At 38.2% G+C, this 22,413-nt stretch overlaps 1 protein-coding gene across 2 annotated transcripts; it reads left to right on the top strand.

Moving 5' to 3' along the window:
• The first annotated feature begins 1,788 nt into the window (after positions 1 to 1,788).
• On the top strand, positions 1,789 to 22,292 carry LOC127946982 (transient receptor potential cation channel subfamily M member 1). Of its 2 annotated transcripts, XM_052543845.1 has the most exons (28): positions 1,789 to 1,971; positions 3,666 to 3,890; positions 9,300 to 9,376; positions 9,835 to 10,027; positions 10,192 to 10,405; positions 10,744 to 10,868; positions 11,017 to 11,188; positions 11,753 to 11,927; positions 12,230 to 12,353; positions 13,869 to 13,941; positions 14,022 to 14,122; positions 14,210 to 14,386; positions 14,829 to 14,963; positions 15,146 to 15,196; positions 15,360 to 15,500; positions 15,861 to 15,890; positions 15,977 to 16,269; positions 16,465 to 16,693; positions 17,287 to 17,415; positions 17,580 to 17,711; positions 17,959 to 18,087; positions 18,225 to 18,476; positions 18,583 to 18,757; positions 19,174 to 19,194; positions 19,340 to 19,484; positions 19,671 to 19,873; positions 19,997 to 20,129; positions 20,233 to 22,292. In XM_052543845.1, exons 2-28 carry the CDS (start codon positions 3,813 to 3,815, stop codon positions 21,722 to 21,724), a joined length of 5,199 nt encoding a protein of 1,732 aa, XP_052399805.1. In that variant the 5' UTR covers positions 1,789 to 1,971; positions 3,666 to 3,812; the 3' UTR covers positions 21,725 to 22,292. The 2 variants fall into 2 exon arrangements, with proteins under 2 accessions (XP_052399805.1, XP_052399804.1); XM_052543844.1 differs by lacking the exons at positions 1,789 to 1,971; positions 3,666 to 3,890; positions 13,869 to 13,941; ... (16 more) ...; positions 19,997 to 20,129; positions 20,233 to 22,292 and adding an exon at positions 7,644 to 8,082 and having other exon boundaries at positions 9,300 to 10,027; positions 12,230 to 12,608.
• The last annotated feature ends 121 nt before the right edge of the window (positions 22,293 to 22,413 follow it).

Here is a 22,413-nt window from a genome sequence, read left to right as displayed (position 1 = left end):
ACAGACGTGAAGGGTCCCACCTGTCAATCTCTTGTACCTTCTCTGAGAGCATGAGGTGTACGTGATCCACCATTCATGTCCATCAAGTCCCCAACTCCCCCTCCTTAAAACACATGTGGGTAGAGTAAAGAGCAGAAAGCACACCTTTGTGCCTGCTGGGGCTGTTGTCTGTCTCTAAAACAACCAGGTGGAGCCATCAGCTTCCAGGTAGGACAGACACCTGCTGCATAATTCATCTCTGCAATGCATAGCTACCTGAAATCTGACTACACGGGAACAAATATCCCTTGACGTTGGTAATATACTGACTGAAAATTCTTTCTTTGAACCCACTTCTTTTATTCTCTTCCTTTTGACTTAAAGGAAGTGGAAGTCTGAGGATGCAATCATTTCTAGGAAGTGTTTTCCATAGATTAGCACATATGGAACTAATTTTGGGTGGGGGGGTTAACCTGCTGGCCAGCTGTTTACTATATTTTCCTTCTTTTTGGAAACATGTCGGGGAAAAAATATTTGGAAATTAACAAGTAGAAAACAAAACAAAGCATTCATGACAGCTGTTGGCCATCTCCAAGCACGACTCAATGAACTCGGTGTTTGTTTAGTCGGTTTGTGATGGTTCTGGTGTCTGGTTGGATTTATTTCTTTCTTTCTTCATGTGGACCAAGCAATGATTCAGAAAGGTTGCCAGACCTAAATGTGAGCTGTTGAATAGGTCTGACGAGTCCATCAGACAGTTCCTAGTAACCTTGTGTGTGACCCTCTGCAGGCGGCCTTGTCAATAGAGAGGTTATGTTGAATCATGGACGTGACCACCTGCAAGATGCGTGTGATAACTGGTTCAGGCAGTAAAGATACCTGCTTGAAAACATATGAGTCATTTTCATACTGTTGCTTAACACAAGTATCTGTTGACAAGAATTGCAACAGGAGGAGACGTTCAGGAAGCAAACAAGTATCGTCAGTAGCCTGCACTGTTGACCTAAAACTTGTCTCTTATGCAAATCAGGCAGACAAAGAGACCAGGAAGTGAAAGTTCAAGTCAGCTCCCAGTTAGAATATATGTCAGATATGTGAGAAACAATGTATGAGCGCTATCTAGTGGTAAGAAATATATAAGAACTCAAAAGTTCAGAGAATGAGCTAGCTGGCTGGCTGGCAATTTATATGGCATGGTTATTTCTAAAATAAGGTAATATTGTGCATCAGTTTGCAGTCTTGAAATTGGATATGTCACTTGATATGATCCCCACCAGCACAGATGCAATAATGTTTATGCTCATAATCCTGCTTTGCCAATTAATGTCTGCTGGGCTTTCTAGGCAATGTTAGTGTATGGAAATCCAGATTAAGACAATAGAAAGGGTTTCAGAACATCCCTGAGAAGGGAGATCATGTGCAAACCCTCGGCTGCTTCACTGATTTCTCTTCACATTTAAGATATTCTCATTTATGTAGACTCAGTCCATCTTATATTCCTACATACACATTGGCTGTGTATTATCCACTCAGGCTCATATGCATTCTGATATTTATTTGTTCCGGACAGCCATGATTGGTCATAGGAAATAGACAAGGTGTAGTGTAAATACATTGCCTGTTCCAAATAACAAACCCATGCTTTCACAGGGGCAGCATGTGTTTTTTTTTTTTTTTTTTGGATTTCTTTATACTACAAAATAGTGATACAAGGCAATACAGTTCGGTGTCTGCTGCATGCTGTATGTGGAAGCCCGCAGGGTTTTGTGGAGAGCTTTGGTCACCATAACAGGCTCATGAGTTGTAGGGAATTAGAATGTGCGCCTGAGCCATCTGCACCCATAAAGCTCATTTGTGTCTGCTTACGAGGAGAAATTATGCATTATCTGTTCTTAAAGCAGTTGGAAACACTTTGAGCATCGTTTCGTGGAAGAACCTTCATTGTTTAGAGCACAGTGACATCAGTTGTGAAGTTCACAGAATTCAGCATCGGTAAGAGTGTTTATGTCTTGTGTTTATGTACGCTGTAGATTCATCTGTAGCTACTTGAAATGTTATTGTTGTGAGATTCTTGTTTGTCAGGGATTCAATTAGCAAATGCACTCATCTGTGGCATTTAATCAAAAGTGTTGGAGGAATTAGTAGATGTTTTCATTTTAGTCTGTAAACAAATCAGTGTTTGTCCTGGCTTGTTTTAAATCCCCTTGAGCATGAAGCCATTTTTTGGATTGGTTTTTATGAATTATTATGATATTGTCATTTTAGAAAGCACAGAGCCTCATAAATAATACGAAATCAAGCCATCAGTGGGTTGCACCTCTTATGCAACACTAGAAACTTTTAATTTCTCACAAGGGCTCCAGATCTGACCTCTACATGACAGAAGTCTTTTTCTGCTTTGGATGAGGCAGACACACAGGAGCTCTATTCGCATCAGCTGTGGTGTTCTTCACTTAACATGGATTACTTTACCTTTCATCCTCTTATAATGAGATGAGGAGCTGGGTGTTTGTTCATCAGGTTGGCATGCATTTGTTATATTGACGTCTTCAGCCAACGTAGCATACACAATTGGAAATGAATGAATACACTGAGAAACACAAACTAAAATGTTATGTATAAAATCATTATGTGATTTTACACACACACACACACACACACACACACATATACACAATAAAACTAAACCCATAAAAATGGCATTACTTGAAATAAAATGACTGTTAAATAAATATATATATTTATTTTTTTATTTTTTTTTTACTTTTACTAAATAACTAAACATAAAACTGAAATCAAATCAATAAAAATATGTATAGAAATACTAAAAATGAAAAATAAACAAAATTACTAAGACCTTTTTAAGATTTTTAGTTTTGAAAGTATGACTAAAATATCTCAATTATACTAAAATAACACACATTTACAGTGCATTGTACTTTTATTTATATATACATGTACTTTATATAATTTTATTTATATATTATGTATAATTTCGTATAATATATTATTATCCAATTAATCCAGAATATGTGTAACGGACATTCTGAACACATATGTAATAATAACTGTAACCACAAGAGGACAGTATTCTACTTTTTCAGACGTTCACATATCATTAATACAGAAAAGGTTCCTCTCAGTGTAATTGATTTGAAAGGTCTGGAAGGGGCACATCTGTTTCAGGTTTTATTTGATTGATTCTTTTGTTTCTTTGTGCATGTATTTAAAGAGAAATTCATTTAATTCATGTCCTCAAATAATCCCTTGGTTGTAAAGTGCAAAAACTCTGACTATTAACATGGCATTCTTACCTTTAACGAAAATAAAAAATACTAGCACGTGTGTAATAAGATCACCATGATCTAACCAGGTATATATGTTCACAGTTTGCAAAACCTTTGGTCCTCACAGACTTTCTCTTCAAACTTTACCACAGAATCAGAGATTTCACAGTTAGTCTAGGCCTACCCGCTTTCTTATCGTAACTCTAGTCTTCGAAGTCCAGGAAAGTTTGCATGATTTCAAAACCTTTTTGGGCCACAGTGTCCCAAAGTAGATTTACTTTCAATAACCATTTATTAAATCTCTCCCCCATTAAAGTCGCAAGCTCCCAAGAGCGGGCTGCATTAATCCTGATTACATCGAGAGATGTTTTATCCTCGTGTGTCTTTCTATCTTGTCAGTTAAGGGCGGGAGAACCCAAAGAGTGAACATCAGGAGATGAGTTTGAGCGCTGCTAGTGCAGGGACCGCTTTACAGACAGAACAAAAGAGGGTCTTAGAGGGTCCGATTCGGGCATGAGTCTTTGAGGTGCGGAGTGAACGGGACACATGGAGCGGGGAGGTAGAAGAGCCAGTGGCTCCATCAAACGGGCCTCCGTCAAACGCTCAACATCATTGTCACAGAAGGTAAGAGTGTCCACTGCTTAAGGCATGTTTAGGGCTTTGGATTTGATCGAGTGATGGAGAGATGACTGGAATGAAGGAAAATATGTTCTTCTTTATGAGTGAAGTCAGGTGTATGTGACATGATACTAATCCAGATATTCAAAGCAGAGTTATTTTAGTTAACTAAAACTGTAACTTAAACTAAAACCATTAAAAACAGTTTCATTGCCAAAAATAAAAGAATCATTAACCAGAAAAGAAAATGTATGAAAGACTTAAACTACTTCTACAACTAGTTTCAACTGTTTTTTTTTTTTTTTTTTTTTGGTTGAAGTACTAAAATAATACGAAACACATAAACCATAGCTAAAACACAACAAAGTTACTTCGAACAAATATTAAAATGAAAAATGTGCAAATAAAATCCAACTCAAAATGTTAACAAAAACAATATAAAAGTATATTAGTGATAGTAAAATAACACTGATTCACAGGTTTATATCTCAGTTGAAGGGTTTAATGTTCGTCCAGCTGGCTATAGGGTTACATATTTTTATAATTCTTTTCATATTTTTCGACATTACATTAATAATGGGCTTCTAATGCAAAATCAATGCTGCTTGTTATTGTTTCTCTACATATATATTTTTTTACTTAAACTTCAGCTTTATAAAGTATTATATTATATTATATTATATTATATTATATTATATTATATTATATTATATTATATTATATTATATTATATTATGTATACACTATTTGGCCAGCTAATTCAAGGATTTGAATAATATAATATAATATAATATAATATAATATAATATAATATAATATAATATAATATAATATAATATAACATAATAATATTTTACAAAGCTGAAGTTTAAGTTAAAAAAACACAAGCAGCTCTGGTTTTTCATTAAAAGCCCATTATTAATAGAATTCATATAATATAATATATAATGTATTATAATAATAGTAATTATTATTACTTTAGATCATTTTTAAATATTGCTGCTATAATGTGTCATATGTTTCACAAAGCTGTAAGCCGCATGCAGTAATAATACAAAAACAGTTATATACAACGTAATATAATTGCATTTTCCACTTATATTCACAACTTTGTTGCAGAGTGTTTGCAAAGGTATAATGTGAAAAAATTATTTGCAATAAATAAATAAATAAATAAATAAATAAAACATTTTATCTTTAAAACTTGCTGATTATCTTTACAGTTGCAGCTTTAACCACGGCTGCTCCAATGAATCTAAAAAGCAAATTTTACTTGTTACAATGTGGCAAAACAAGATGTTAGATATGCATTATATAAAAAAGATTTACATCTTTAAACCTCTTACTAATCTAAATCCTAATCTTAATGATCAAAAGGGTGGTTTCAGCAAGTAACACAGCCTTCTCCAGCAGCACCAGAATGAGCGGCACCTCTGTGGTTTGATGCTCCTCCGCTGCCTCTAATCCCTCATAATGCCCAGTATGAGCACCAGCAGCTGGGCGGGATTTACCACTTTACCTCCCTACTTTCAAATGTCTGCTTTCATGTGATTAAGACTGAAAATACAGCCTTCAGAAATGCCTAAGGAATCCAACACATCTTTACAGTGGTAGACTCTTGCTAATGTCGAGTGGCGCACTTTGAACTGATGCAATACATGCAGAAATTTTCAAATTAAGTAATTTACTCAATATCTTCTAGTAGCGGGTGAAGAGGTCAGAATGCATTAATCAAATTCTTGTAAGGGACCACAAACTTTACAAATGAGTGATTAGTCAATAAATGCAACCATGAGTACGTAACACCTTTATTAGTTTCCGTCAGTACAGTTTTGAAGGATGTGTGTCCAGACTGAGTTAATGAGGAAAGAAGGATATGATTGTTACAAAAACACTTCCTTTGACACTTGCATGCATGCATCCTCTAAAATGTCTCTGTCCCTTCCCCCGCTCACAAAGACAGAGGAAAGCACTCTCACACAAACATAGTTGTCTAAAAATTGTGTCTTATGACTAAGAAATCTCAAGGCTAATCAGTGACATGTTGGTCTCATGTGATGGTGGCTAACTGGATTTTCAAACCCACACAGACAATGAGTCTTTTTAGAGGCAGAGTAAGAATGAAGAAGCACTGTTTTACAAAGGTTAAGCGTGTTAAACTTACCCAGAAGTCCCCAGACCTATTGTGTCCAGACCTGGTATAACCTCTATAAAACTGAAAACTAAAAATGAAGATGGAAAGTAAGTACTGTACTGGCAACCAAATAACATAAAAATGTATTTGTAAGTAAGATATTTGACTCTCTTGCTCTATTTTTTATTGTCGATAGATAGATAGATAGATAGATAGATAGATAGATAGATAGATAGATAGATAGATAGATAGATAGATAGATAGATAGATAGATAGATAGATAGATAGATAGATAGATAGATAGATTGTGAGAGCAAATCAAATTTTACACTGCTCATTAGTTCTAAGCAATGGGTCACAGGACTGTTGGTCTCTCATGTGACCTTCAGTGTCTAGTTTCGGAAAGACTTATACAATTCACAAAGTGTGTGAACAGGCAATGTTATATATATATTTCAGAAAGTATGTATTTACTGTATCTTTGTGGGTTTTGGCTTTATAATGTGAAAATGCAGACTTGTACAAAATCTGTAAGAAAGATTTGCATAACCGTTTAATCTGATTTCTGAGCTCTCACGAATCGCAGCCACAATCCTATTTATGAACAAATGCCTTTTTAGTTGAGCAACACCGTGTGAGATGCCTGACTAAAGACTCAATGGTGTCAATTGTTGCCGGGTTTGCTATAGGCCTTGTTAATTTGAGCAAGGAAATGCTTTCGTGCATTTTCTGTGCAAAACTTAAAGCTGATGAGCATTCAGCGGATTTGAGATTTGATTGCTGTGGATAATGAGTTTAAACTAGCCGAAATAAGTGCGTCACACTGGCCGAACTACTGCAGTGGCAAGAGCCCTTTGTCTTCAAGAGCTTTAATTAGTCCACGTGCGTTTGACGAAAGCACCGAACTGCTGAAAGAGTGAGATGGTTGAGGAAAGGACCCATTGAAAAGTACTTTAAACCAATGATCTCACCATTTCTATCTGACCCATAAAGGGCAAAAATGGACATCTTCAGTTTGTGTGTCATCTTCCCATGTTTTCAATAGTTGACAAGGCAACCCTGCTGAATAATAGATTTTAAACCAGCCCAGTGTGGTTATATCGTTTCCATAACTGGCCAAATTGGTCAGGCCGGTCTGTGCTGAGGATCTTTTTAAGCTGGTCATGCTAGTAAATCAGCTAAACACCAGCTTAGACCGATTTACTGATGATTTACTTTTTTTTCAACTAGTCACTTCACGAAACCAACTCACGTGAAATGAATTATGAATATCTTCACAATTGTAACTTTTCGAATCAACTGATGCAACATCTATTGAGTAGAGTTCCCAAATAAGATGATTGGGTTACAGACGGCTTATTTTTTGTATAAAAGTCTATTCTCTAAAAGATTAAAGTCAGTAGCGTCATCAATTCCTAGAAGTGATTGTTAGTCCGTCAGAACCATTTCAACAATTAGTGCTGGATGACCTTGCCCCCGACTGGAGTCCTGTCATGTCTCAACTAGGCCTCTTTTCAAAAGAATGTCTGCGCCCAATTCTCTCAATTATGCAAATTGGGCTTGAAATCAAAGTGGTTGGAGGAGTCTAACGCTTTCAAATGAAAAGCTGTGGTGAGTTCCCATTCCTGTCTGATTCTAGAAACAAACCTGACTCTCTACGTCAACTTGCAAGAAGTATTTGTGGTAGAAAAGCCATCTCAAGACGTTTTCTGAGAATTAAGAAGTGCGGTTTCATGGGGGTTATGAAGCTATCAAAGTAGATTTATTGTGCTTTGCTCCAGCGAGGGATGAAAATACCCTGTGGGCAAGGAGAGAGGGGTCATGGGACTCCCAAAAGGATTACCTTGAACTGGAGTCATGGGACGTGCCCCGAACAAAGAGCCTGCTCACATGCTTATCATATGAACAGCCCCTCATAAAGTGATGAAGTTTCATGTCCTGTGGGATTCATTGGGCACCGGCGCTCTGGGAAAGAGCACCCCTCGCCAGCAGAGCTCCAGGAGGGACACTGATGCAGAAACTTTCTTTTTGGCACCTTCTTAATGTCAACTAGAGGCTCCACAGGTAGGACCCCTACTAGCTAACACTGGGTGACCAGAAGCAACCCATGGATCCAGGGACCACGGATGTGATGATGAGATCAGGATTGGAATTATGAGATTGTAGTATTAAAATATAAATTGAGAATGATTCACAATGTTTTTCTGGACGAAACAACAATTAGCAGTTTCCAATAAAACGTTGTCATTGTTAAACAATGTATGATTTTTAAGAAAGTATTTTGTTGTTGTTGTTGTTTAAAAAGTGCAACCAAAATTTAAGAGGTGAAATACTTTAGAAACTATGAATGTATTGGTTTATACTCATAACTGTGTGATGGAAAGCCATGGTTTTTGTGGGTTTCTAACATGCTCTGTCTTTCTTATCTTGGCTTATATTCTGTGACTGATTTTTCAGAGATTTTCCTCAAAAGCTTTCGTCTTAATTAGGGCTGAACCAATAACAAAAGCCCAGACAGATATTGCTTTGAACCAAAGGTTATTTACGTCCAGTGTGCGGAGCACAAAGCTGGCACAGCAGAATCTTTTGCGAAAGCTAAAAATGTTGGTGGGTTTCCTTGGCACCTTCTAAAACAGAAAAAAGAGAGAATAATTATGGTCTGGAGCAGAGTTTGCACTCCAATTTGCTATGCACTAATAATTTCAGGCAAAACAGGACACAGCCTGGATACGGTCAATGACTCTCTGGATGCTCTTTCATTCAACTCGTATCCGCACATCCTAACACAAGAAACCGTTGCTTTGCAGTTTTAGTAGCTGACTACGGGAACTGTAAAAGACCAGCATTATCTGTATACCCTTATATTCATAAAAGCACACTTATCAGTGCTAAAACAAATAAACAAATGCAATTCACCAGAAGTCTCTATAGTTAATCACTTTAGACATTTGCCATGTATATATTTTCTCTTCCATGTGTTAAGTATATCCACGGCTTGTGCGAAATGTACCACTCATACTTTAGTAAGGATTATCATCGCAAAGAGGATTTACTGTATTCACTCTGGGCAAACTCGAGGGACTAAAAGCAGTTCTTGCTGTAATTGATGTTATACATATATTAACATGGTCGAATGGTACATTAAATATATGTATAATTTTGAAGGTTTGTGCTTGTATAACCAAACTACTATTTTATTTTATTTTATTTCTGCTTCTTTGGGTCAGAAAAGCATTATTTCATTTTATTTTATTCACTGTCTTTTCTTGTTTGTTTCTTAGGTCCAGAAAATTTGGATTGAGAAAACCTTTCACAAAAGAGAATGTATTCATATATTTCCAGCCAAGGACCCAACAAGGTGAGCCTTTCTATTTTAAACAATTTCAAAAGAACACGCAACTACATATAATGACACCATTGTGCGAGACAAATTACCTCTATGACTCATTTCTTTTTTTGAGGCTTTTTAGACTCTTATGTAATGAGGGGTGATGTGTGACATCATAAGCCCTTTCATAGATCACTGTGTGGGCATGTCTCGAGGCTGGATGTGATGGGGCCGGTGTAGTTCAGTCCACCACACTTCCTGTGGATGGAGGGATGCCAGGGTGTGCACTCATGCATGTGCCCATTGAACACAGACCGCAGTTTAGACAAAACCCTGATAGGTGCTCTATGTGCAAAGAAAGATATGCAGTACCCTCAAACCAAATTATTTCCATGGTGAAATGTCAGCTAATTGAGTTACGTAAGCAACATCCTGTTGTATGCAATAAAACAGCCCTCCAGCATTACTTCTGCTGTGATTTTCCTCAGGTGTGCTTGTGGTTATTTAGTGACTCAGCACCCGGCCATTCCGGCAACCAACAAGCCCTCAGAAGAGAACCAGCTTGTACACGTGGACCCTCCTCAAGAGAAATGGTCTGTGGTTAGACATACCCAGATTGCCCCTACTGACGCCTATGGCATCATTGAATTTCAAGGAGGAGGATTTGTCAACAAAGCCATGGTATCTATTTTGAACATTATGGGGTGAATCTGCTAACGTAATTGTACGTAATTGTATAGCAATTGTAAGCAAAGAACCCTGCTAGCATAGCTCACTTAAACATATTTCATTCAAGAACAACAGTTAAATCTGACATTAATCTTATCATTTTATATTTCTTAAAGTATATTCGGGTGTCACATGATACCAAGCCGGACAACTTGCTGCATCTCATGGTGAAGGAATGGCAGCTGGAGTTGCCCACACTGCTTATATCAGTTCATGGTGGCCTCCAGAACTTCGACCTGCAGCCCAAACTCAAGCAAGTTTTTGGAAAAGGCCTGATCAAGGCTGCCGTGACCACCGGAGCATGGATCTTCACTGGTGGAGTCAGCACTGGTGGGTATTCATTGACTACAACAGGGATGGGCAACTCTGGTCCTGGAGGGCCACTGTCCGGCAAAGTTTAGCTCCATCCCCAAACATACCTGAGAAATCTAACCAAAGTCTTCAGGATTACTAGAAAATATTTGTTAATTAGGAATAAAGGTAAATTCTCCAGGACAGTGGTCCTTCAGAAATGGAGTTGCTCATCTCCCAATCCACATGGTTGAAATCACTTGTTGGAACCAATGTTGGATCTACTGTATCTTCTGTTTGGTATCTTGATAAATATTTTATTGGTTTGATATCAAGTATAGTTTCCTAATCTGTTTTATGATACTGTCCCAATGTAGGAGTGATCCGGCACGTTGGAGATGCTTTGAAGGATCACTCTTCGAAATCCAGAGGGAAGGTCTGTGCTATAGGTATCGCTCCATGGGGAATCCTGGAGAGCAAAGAGGATCTAATTGGAAAAGATGTAAGCAAAAACTATCGATGTATAGTAAAAAACATGATGGTGCTCAAACGTATGAAGTAACAATCTCCCGAGGTGCTATGCTACGTCATCGAATGGTAGAACCTCTGTACTTGTCCAGTGATATCCACAATTTACTGTTCCTTTCCAGGTGAACAAACCATATCAGGCCATCTCCAATCCTCTGAGCAAACTTGCTGTTCTCAACAATAGCCACTCGCACTTCATACTATCTGATAATGGCACATGTGGGAAATACGGGGCAGAGGTCAAACTACGCAGGCAGTTGGAGAAACACATCTCCCTCCAGAAGATTAACACGCGTAAGTGTGGCAGCATCAGAAATCTTATCTGCTTTAGGTCTAATGTACCTCCGATCCTAAGAGGGCACATTTGAAAGCATGCTAAGGGTTTGAATGACATGAGATATATCCTGATTATCAGTAATGGGGTTCATGGGGTCAGGGACCAATGGAGATGCTCCATGCCATTTCAGATTTGATCAAGGCTTTGGTGTCTGTGACCTGTGGGTTTCCCTTTGTCATCCTATGCCTGGAGCTCGTGATAAGGCAGGGACAGCAAAGGGAGGCTCAGCTGTCACCACTCACATCGTCATCTGGGATCAGACCCGGGAGAGTCGAATTAAAATGATTGTACTCACCACTTCACCTCTCCTTTTGTTGATTACAAAAGGGATTTTTGATTTTTAATGTGCATGCATTTGGAGTAATTGAAAATAAGATTTAAAGCACAAAACACCCAAAAGGCTCAAACATTCAGGCTAATGTTTTGTAATAGTATTATATTGATATGTGCACAATCCCTGTACTAAGGGATTCAAAACATTTTGGAAAGTTAATTGCTTTTTTTCTGTCTATGCATGTTAGGACTGGGCCAGGGTGTACCGGTGGTATGTCTGATTGTGGAGGGGGGTCCCAATGTGATCTCGATTGCCTTGGAAAGCCTGCGTGAGGAACCACCAGTGCCTGTAGTGGTCTGTGATGGCAGTGGTCGAGCCTCTGACATCATTTCCTTTGCCCACAAATATTCTGAAATTGAAGGGTGAGTATTAATAATCATTCTTACACTGATATGTGGAATACTTTATTAAAAATTTTTAATAGCGTCATTCTGTATTCAAATGTTGAAACTATAAATATTGATATAAATAAGAAATTAATACATTTACGATCAGTGGAACCATTTGCATCACCCCAGCAGGGTCCTGATCCCTTTGTAGGGGTTTATGTCCAGTAATGACTAGCTATATGCACATTATCCCATACATTTCTAGTACTGATTCATCTTTAATGGAAAGAGTCAGCCGTCAACTATTCATTATCAACTGAATTTAATTTTTTTAGACTGGTAAACGATGACGTAAAAGAGCAACTGCTGGTCACCATCCAGAAAACCTTTAACTACAACAAAATGCAGTCAGGGCAAATTCTGCTCATGGTCATTGAATGCATGAAGAAGAGGGAGTTGGTAAGTATCTACAATGACATAAGATCATGTAACAGTTGTAGACCAACATCCATCAACACAAGCCCACTCTCATTTTCTTCCCTGATAAAACTGCTTAAGCCTAAGATAGTCTTAGTGTGTCTCCTATTCTCGTCAGGTCTTCTTGTTTAGATTGGGTTTCGATACTTTTCAGCTTTAAGACCAGCCTAAGACCAATTTGACCATTTTTTTTAATTCTTTGTGCAAACTTTCATCAATAAACATTATCATTCATTATTCATTTTGTCATGTGTCTTTATTCATGTGTCACTCGCATATATCCATCTGCATTTGCTCTCTAGTTTTATAAACCAGGTGCATAACTTCATATCAAATCACATCACATCTTTTCATATGAATAAGCATTTTGCAGATGCTCTAATCAGGAGCATTGAGACCATATATGTCAATGTCTCAGATATGAGACCATTGTGATTAACAGATTGCAAGCGCTTTCAGACTCCCAACGTTAGAACTTCACAATCATTAACTTGGTTAATGGTAATATTTGTGCAGCTTAAACTGAGGCTAAGTGATGTGTTAAGTATTTAGTAATACTGCCTCAGGGCAAGAGATCATCTGTAGTACTATACATCTGTACTAGGATCAGCATAATGCCACCTGTTCTTGCCGATGAGCTACATACATTCACCCTGTTCCTGAATATGTGCAGACGCAGGGAGGAAGGGTGGATCCATTTCTCTCTAATCCACACTGAACAGCTCCTCTGCTTATTTCAGTGACATAACATCTCAATATCTGGTATTAGATTGGCTAATGGCTTTCCACAACAGTGTTTTTACATGAAATGCTAATGCTAATGTGTGTTAAGAGCTCAAATGTCCACATATGTACATAAAGCCTTTGGTTTATATAGGGAAATAAATGTACATACAACTTTTAAGCCCACAATTAAAAATGACTATTGATAGCTTAGCAGACGCTATTATGAAAGCAAGCATTGTTTTTCATTTGTGTCGAAATGGTTTGCTTAAAAACCGAGATATCAAAAATTAAATGAACTAGCATCCATTCTCAAAACATAATAAAGAGTTCAATTTAAGATATCACTCCTCCCATTCCATCCATGAGGTACTAATCTAACTGCCCAGACTCCACCATAAGTCTCTCCTTAGCGATGCATGCTAACATTCAAGAATGTTTTGGAAGAGGGCCACTCATCCATGCTAACGTGATTACATTTAACATTAACGTACATGTGACTCCAAATTTAATATAATTGCATTTAATGCAAGACATCCTAAACAAGGAAAGCTGTATAACTTAATTTGAGAGGGAATTAAGATAGTTATTCAGAGTGTAAATAAGAAGGTCCTGCTAATGTTAATAAAATGAAGCTGAACTTTCATCAAAAATAACAAAAAAACAGATTTTCTATTCATTTTTCCCACAGTAATTCATTCCTCACCCAAAATAAAAGTATGAGAGTGTCAATATATTAAAGTTTTGCTGCCCCGTCCAACTTGGTATGTGTAGATAACAGTCTTTCGAATGGGCGCTGAGGGACAAGATGACATTGAAATGGCTATCCTCACTGCTTTACTGAAAGGTATAGTGAAAATGCAGACCTTCTGAAATACCACAAATTTAGTTCATGGTTAGAAATTAACATGGCTGGTTGTAATTCAGGAACAAACGCATCGGCTCCAGATCAGCTGAGCTTGGCTCTGGCCTGGAATAGAGTGGATATAGCACGCAACCAAATCTTTGTGTATGGACACAATCTACCAGTGAGTGAAATGTTTACCTTGTTTCTAAATAATAAAATAAATTATTTCATAAAGACCTTTCTTAAGTTAAAATGTTTGTTTTCATAGCCTGCGAGTGCCCTTGCTAGTGCCGTCTCCACCAGCGCAGCACCATCTCATGAAAAACAGAAAGGAGCAACTCAACGTATCAAGGGAAAGGTCAGAGGAAAAAAGGGCAAAGGAGGCAAAGCCAAACCAGAACAACCAGAGGAAACTGACCCCAGAAAGTTAGAGCTACTGAACTGGGTAAGACATTAAAATTAAATTTGCTACAATTAAAATTAAAATTCACCATTCATTTATATATAAAGTCTTACTGCTATTCTTGGTGAATCGAAAGTACAAAACTTGTCTAAAAGATCAACAAGATCCAATAATTCCAGAGTGTTTGATTCTTTGCCAGTTAAAAGAACCAGCTCATAAGAGTCATTTGATTGTGAATTGAATTACACCGTCCATGCAGCTTGCTTTTCATTATTTTGTGGTATACAGTAGGAAACACTGGTACATGTTAAGTGAGACATTTGGGAGAGGGTTTATAGTCCACCTTTTCCTACATTCGCAACTGGATAATCTATATAATTTATGTAACATATACATTAAGTAGCCTACCTATCTTCAAGTTTACTCTTTCAGTATACTTAGCTTTTCCTCACTGTAAGTTCTTGCTCGCTGTCACCCTCTTCAGGTGAATTCCCTCGAGCAGGCCATGATGGATGCTTTGGTTCTGGACAGAGTGGATTTTGTCAAGCTCATGCTAGAAAATGGTGTAAACATTCACCATTTTCTAACCATCCCTCGATTAGAGGAGTTATACAACACTGTAAGCACTGCAACCATTATAATTTTTGAGCTTATCACAAAGGAGGTACAATAGAGCATGAGGGCAATTCATTAATCTGCAGAAAAAAGACAGGTCCTGCTGTCATATTTTTTTATATTCCTCAAGATTTTATTACTCAATCATACACAATCTCATAGCTTGTGTTATTTTGTGTTTTCCAGAAACTCGGTCCAGCCAACACTCTGCATATTGTCGTACGAGATGTTAAAAAGGTAAATCTGACTGATATTACTTTGAAATCTGGTTAATCCAACTTCACTGCTTACGTTTTGAGAAGAAAATGTAAAAATAGAATTGTATGCATTACTTTTCTTTCATAAAAAATAACATGACAAACATCTCAGATGAAATAAGTTTTGTCATTTGATTTTAAAGGGGAATCTCCCACCGGATTACCAAATAACACTGATTGACATTGGACTGGTGTTGGAGTACCTGATGGGCGGAGCATATCGCTGTAACTACACAAGAAAAAACTTCCGAGCTCTTTATAACAATCTTTATGGACTAAAGAGGGTAAGACATAATCTGTGTCCCAATTTGAAGGCTGCATCCTTCGAAGGACGCATACTTCAAAGGTCACACCTTCAAAGGCTGTGAAGGTCACACCAAGTGTTAAATGGGATGGTCTAGCCTACGAAGGAGTGATCTTGTCGCCTAGCAAATGTGACAGCTGCCGTTGACGAATCTTGTCATCATCGGCACACAATGAATCTTGGGATAGCCTGGGCAGCAAAGGATCCATCTGTTGTATCCTTCGTTGCCTCGAAGGATGTAGCCTCTGAATTGGAACGCAGCTACAGAGATTACTCAAATTAATAAATGTTTTCAGTGTGCACAAATAGTCTAAGTAATCTAATGTCCCTTTATTTCCAGCCTAAAGCCCTAAAGCTGCTTGGAATGGAGGTAAATGTCAAGCATTGGACCTTCTTTTTACATTATAAGAGAGAACAGATTCTTTATTAATATAAATATCCTGTTCACCTCATTAGGATGATGAGCCTAGACCAAAAGGCAAGAAGAAGCAAAAGAAGAAGAAAGAAGAAGAAGAGGACATTGACGTGGATGACCCAGAGGTCTGCCGCTTCCAGTATCCGTTCCATGAGCTGATGGTCTGGGCAGTGCTGATGAAAAGGCAGAAGATGTCTCTGTTCCTGTGGCAGAGGGGCGAGGAGGGTATGGCTAAAGCTCTGGTGGCCTGTAAGCTCCTCAAAGCTATGGCTCACGAGTCGTCTCAGAGTGAGATGGTGGACGACATATCCCAGGACCTCGACAACAACTCCAAGTGAGTTGATGCAAAGCCCCTTTCAAGTCAGGTTCACTAATATGTAGGCAATAGTACAACTCATATCTAAATGCTAAAATGCTATGCTAAGTGTTCTTCCTTCTAAAACTGTACAGTCTTTAAACTATTTTGTTACTTAAATACTGAAAAAGAAGAAGTCTTCTACACTAAAATTTGCTCTTCTTGTCGTTTTAGGGAGTTTGGAACCTTGGCCTATGAGTTGCTGGATCAGTCCTACAAACATGATGAGCAGCTAGCCATGAAACTGTTGACGTACGAGTTAAAGAACTGGAGTAACTCTACCTGTCTGAAGCTGGCAGTGGCTGCCAAGCACAGAGACTTCATAGCCCACACCTGCAGCCAGATGCTTCTCACTGACATGTGGATGGGCAGCCTGAGGATGGGTAAAAACCCAGGATTGAAGGTAAGGTATTTTTTTTTAATGTAAAAATTCCTGCTGTTCTTAAAAGGTCATAATTTACCCTTCCACAAATTAAGGCGTTAAAGTGGTCTTGAACTGGAGCAGAAAGTTGTGGCATTAAATTTTTACATGTACTTCAACAAACCTTCCTGATTATTTTCGTCTTGTTTTCCTGTACAAATATCTTAACATCCTTAAATCAAGATGCATTTACTTGAGATGCAAAGTCTTATTTTTCTGAAAACTTGAGTTCATGCTTAAAACAAGTACAAATATGTGATGGTGGGGTCAGAAAAATAAACTTGTTTTTCCCTTGAAAATGTCATTTTCTTACGATACTAGCAGATATTTGTTCTTATTTTAATCATAAACTCACTTAACTTTATGAATTTCTTTGTGTGTCCTTCTATGTATTTCTTATTTCTTTCTTTACTTGGGCTTAAAAAGGTTTTTAAAAGTCTTACATTTACCTTCACAAACCCTGAGTTTGAGATTGTAGAGTTATTCATTTGGAAATGTATATAAAAATAAAGATAATTGGATATAAATTATTTCTTGATTGTAATATGCCTTTTTTTCTGTTTCTGCAACTCCAGGTGATCCTCAGCCTCATTTTCCCACCTTTTATCCTACTGTTGGATTTCCGTCTGGGTGATGACACATCTCATCAAGTTACTGCAAAAAATGAGGACAGGAAGACAAAGGATGATGATAAGTCTGGCCGGGTAAAAACTGCACCATTCCTTTTATTTAAACAAAACCCTTAATGCTGCATCAAACAGCTTCTTAATCTTATGTTTGGTCTGGTTAAAACAAATCCAGGATTTAGATTTTAGAGAGGCTGCAATTTCTATGAATTCTGTTGTAAAACCATCTCATGTACATCTAGGATGCCAATGCAGATGCAACCTCTAAGAAAGGAGACGAGGAGGAAGGTAATAAGAAAATGAGGCGGATCCCAATTGGAACGAAGATCTTTGAGTTCTACAATGCACCTTTCACCAAATTTTGGTTTAATACTGTGAGTAAAAAAATTGTCCGTTCATACATTTTCCAAACTGTTTATCTTATTTTATCCAAGCATTTTGGGCCAAAGGCAGGGATTTACCCTGAACGGCTTGAGAAGAAGATATTGTAGAATACTTCATTTTATTTATTTTTATAGAAAAGAATGGTTAAATTTTATATCTTACCCATTTTTTACTGTATTGTTATTAAAATAACAAATAAAATTATGTTGAAATTTCAAATCAGTTTGCATTGGACAGATTTCCTACCTTGGCTATCTCATGCTGTACAATTACATAGTACTGGTGAAGATGGAGCGTTGGCCATCCTTACAAGAGTGGATCGTTATTTCATACATCATCACTTTGGGGTTGGAGAAAGTCAGACAGGTAAAGATGTACATCTCTCTCCTTAAAACACCACTGCATCCACAGCTCTTAGAAATCGATCCGAAAACAATGAAATGAATCCAAACTCAACAGCAAAGAATCAGCTTGTAGCCTATATCTGGTACTATCTCTTCCAGATCTTGATGTCAGAACCGGGAAAACTCAGGCAAAAGATAAACGTGTGGTTAGAGGAGTACTGGAACATCACAGACCTGGTGGCCATCTCGACCTTCTTGCTTGGCCTACTTCTTAGGCTGCAAAATGAACCCTACCTGGGCTACGGCCGTGTGATCTACTGCGTAGACATAATCTTCTGGTATATCCGCGTACTGGACATATTTGGAGTCAACAAGTACCTAGGACCTTATGTCATGATGATAGGGAAAATGGTAACACAATTCATTTTGACTAAATCTATTATACTTCTTGACCTAGTACACAAATTTTCAACTATATGGACTTTATGAATATAATAAGCTGTCACCTGTCTTGCAGATGATTGACATGCTATACTTTGTGGTGATCATGTTGGTGGTCCTGATGAGTTTCGGTGTGGCACGGCAGGCTATCCTACATCCAGACGAGGAGCCAACATGGCGCCTGGCCCGCAATATCTTCTACATGCCTTATTGGATGATCTATGGAGAGGTGTTTGCAGATTCGATAGACCGTAAGACTAGAATTTATAGTAAGATTTTGTTTTCTGCCTCCAGGGTATAGATGGCATTTAACACTCTGTTCCACCTTCCAAATACCTCACTAATATCCCATTAACCCTGCTGTTTGCAGTTTACCCTATAACAACATGTCTAGTGCTTTTCTTGTGTTAGGAACCTTTTGAGTATTCCGTCTTATAACTTTCAAACTTGGAGACAGAAAAAATTGATGTCAAATTGTGGTTATTTCACTATTTCAGACTGTATGCCATTACTGTTTCAAACAGATTGCAGCAACTTATAGTTGATTATTTTCCTGCCTGTCTCTTGATTTGAATAATTCTTGTTGCATTCTTTGTTCTTGTTTCTGGTTTCCACTTGCACTAACTGACTGTTCGTGTCTATTCTGCCCTTCTGGAATGTGCTCAAGTTTACGCAATGGAAATAAATCGTAAGCAAAACATTTGTCACAATGATAAACACTGTTGTCATCAAAAATAACACTACTAATGCGATAATGGCACTGGAATTGTTGCTAATGCGGAACAGAATGATTGCTGGTACTACAACGTAACAAGAAAGCTTTTTTTAAACAGCCCCCTGTGGAGATAATTTATATGATGAGGATGGGAAAAAGCTTCCACCATGCATCCCTGGAGCCTGGTTGACTCCAGCCATCATGGCCTGTTATTTGTTAGTGGCCAACATCCTACTTGTGAACTTGCTCATTGCTGTCTTCAAGTAAGAATGCTACCATTTCATGGTTTTGATTACCTATTTCACTTGAAGCATGTTAAAACCAAACAGTGTAAAAAATATTTTGTAGATATTGGTCTTTACAAAAATGTCTTCATTGCTGTACTGTATATCTAGCAACAGTCCAGTGGTGTTGATTCGCTACTTGCTATGTGTTTCATTCCAATAAAGCAACACGTTCTTTGAGGTTAAGTCCATCTCCAACCAGGTGTGGAAATTTCAGCGATATCAGCTCATCATGACCTTCCATGACAGGCCTGTGCTTCCTCCACCAATGATAATCTTTAGCCACCTCTACATTCTTTTCCGCAAACTCTGCTGCCGCTGTAGCAAGAAAAAGGAGGGAGAACTAGACGAAAAGGATAAAGGATTAAGTAAGTTAAAAAAATTAACAGACAAAATTACAAAGGATCAAGATGCAGGTGTCCAAGTGGGTAATAATTTTAAACCAAACATGAGAAAAATATTTGCTTGTATTTTCTCTTTTCCCCATAAAGAGCTTATTCTTACCCCAGAGGAGCTGAAGATGTTGTATGAGTTTGAGGAGCAATGTGTGGAGGAATATTTCAGGGAGAAAGAAGACGAGCAACAGTCCTCAAATGATGAACGTATCAGGGTTACAAATGAAAGGTAATTTCAGTACAGGAATACGGGTAAATCACTTCAACCCCAGTTTGCAAACTTCTTATCTGTGCAGTCATCACATATTCATACTCTTCTTGCTCCCGCTCAGGGTTGAGAACATGTCCATGCGCCTTGAAGAGGTGAATGAGAGAGAGAACACAATGAAGGCCTCTCTTCAGACCGTGGACCTTCGTTTGTCCCAACTGGAAGAGATTAATGGCCGGATGGTGAATGCCTTGGAAAGACTAGTGGGAATCGACCACTCTGAATTGACCCGGGCACGGTCAAACGCCTCTTCTATTTGTGACCCCTCCTCTCTCCAACGTCACAGTAGCATCAACAGTGCTGATGGGTACAGCCTCTACCGCTATTACCTGGGTGTTGATGACCGTCCACCTGAAGATAAAGAGGCAGATCTGAGTAAAACAATAAGCACTACAAACCTCAACACAAAGGAATACGGCCAGAATCTAGAGGTAGATGTTCCTGGGGCAAAAAGACGCCTTGGCTCATGTGTGGACATCCGAATCTTCCCTTGTGATAAGGATGTTGAGGATGAAGGGACAAAGCCAGAATCACCAAAATCTACAGTTCCTGACAGCCAGACATCTTCGGATAATGCAATAAAGAAAGAGGCATTGATGATGGAGAGAGTAAAACTTCAAGCAACTACCTCCTACCCATTAGAAAAGGTTAAAGCTTTCAAATACTATCCAGGAGAAATAGCAAGCATATCCCCATCCACTGTACGAAGGTGTTGGAGCACAATCACATTTGATCAAGCAAGTGGAAGGGAAGCAAATCAAGAAGGAGAAGGAATGGATGGGTCTCCAGTTACAAGACGTTGGCCTGCTGGATATGAGTACAAGGTACACCCTAGTCTTTTTGGGCAGATGCCAAAGGTATCAATGGTAAGACCCTTGGTAGATCAGATTGACCAGTTTAACAACAGTTTCAAAGTAGAGCAATCTTCTGACCAGCCTGAGCAACAGATGTTGAGAGTTTCTTCTAGACACAGTAAAGAGGACATGGGAATGCAAGATGGGGAGAAGACACAGGACAGTTCAGCTGGATCAACGAATCCCGAAAGTGCTCAGTCAATAATTGAAGATGGGATAAGAAACTCAGTGGGGATGACTGTTAGACAGGCATCGCTAGATGCAGATGGGGTAAAACGGGAAGAGGGTAGTGACGATGTGGACAAATGCCTGAAAGATACTGAGCAGGAGGTGACAAAGGAACCAGATGAACCTGAAGGAGGACTTGGAAAGGAGGAAAGTTCAGAGAAGCAAGACGGACAGCAAACAGAGGAGATACCAACAGGTGTAGTTCCCTTTGATTCTGAAGTCCAAGCTGATGGTAGCCATCTGCTTCTGCCAGAAGACACAATGTTTCTGCCTGGAAGATCTAAGAGCTGGTCCACGAAACCTTGCATGCCCTTAGGAAACAGCTTGAAAAAAAGATCCCACGAATCAAGCAGTGAAAGAGACCTTGCTGGAGCATATGGAGACTCTCCTGATTATCCAGGTTCACCAGCACAGAAGACAACAAACGATGCACCATCAAGCAAACCATATTCAGACACTCCAGAGGAAGTCTGATAAGAAGATAGAATCAACAGACAAGAACGACACACACATTAGTTCTGTATATCCACCTGTAACACTGTATACTTATATATCAACAGTATGTAATCAGGTGTTGTGATCGAATTAATTGAGTAGTAAGTAAAACTCCAAAGCCATAGTATCAACTGTCCATTTTGTGTGTGCTTGCACTTAAAGTATTTATATTATTATATTTATTTAAGGTACAAAATACATTATGTGACAGTATGTCTCCTTGCTATCCTTGCTAACTGCTTAATGTTTTCTGATTGGTAAAATGTAATGGTAATGTATGGGCTAAAAAGTAGGGCTATGCAAAGTGAAAGGACAAAATGAGTCTACCTCAATGCAAAATGTTTGTAGTTGGCATGTTGTATGAATGACACATTCTGTTCATTGTTAAGGAAAATACTGTGTAATAGCACCATCTGCTGTCCTGGATGATGAATTGCTGGAAGAAAGATGACAAAACTTGGAAAAATAAGCTGAAAAATATGAAGACAGGTTTATACAGTATTTACTTTGGTCATAAAATCTACAATTAATAAAACCACACTTCAAATTCTTGTTCACACTTTCTTTGTCAAGGTTTTAACAGGTGTGAATGAGCATATAGTAACTTTTCAGGTAACCGATCGCATTATAGAGTCAAATAACGAAGCTATTGTATCTCTTAAAAATTC

This window comes from Carassius gibelio, chromosome A25 (genome assembly GCF_023724105.1).
Source record: "Carassius gibelio isolate Cgi1373 ecotype wild population from Czech Republic chromosome A25, carGib1.2-hapl.c, whole genome shotgun sequence".
Lineage (NCBI taxonomy): Eukaryota > Metazoa > Chordata > Actinopteri > Cypriniformes > Cyprinidae > Carassius > Carassius gibelio.
This window is presented reverse-complemented; position numbering and strand designations above follow the sequence as displayed.

Bases quoted from the DNA above. Each gene is read 5' to 3' on its own strand.
- LOC127946982 (XM_052543845.1), top strand. From the start codon at position 3,813: ATGGAGCGGGGAGGTAGAAGAGCCAGTGGCTCCATCAAACGGGCCTCC. The intron at 18,088-18,224 runs GTAAAGATGTAC...TATCTCTTCCAG, and splicing joins GGTTGGAGAAAGTCAGACAG to ATCTTGATGTCAGAACCGGG. The intron at 19,485-19,670 runs GTAAGAATGCTA...ATTCCAATAAAG, and splicing joins TTGCTCATTGCTGTCTTCAA to CAACACGTTCTTTGAGGTTA.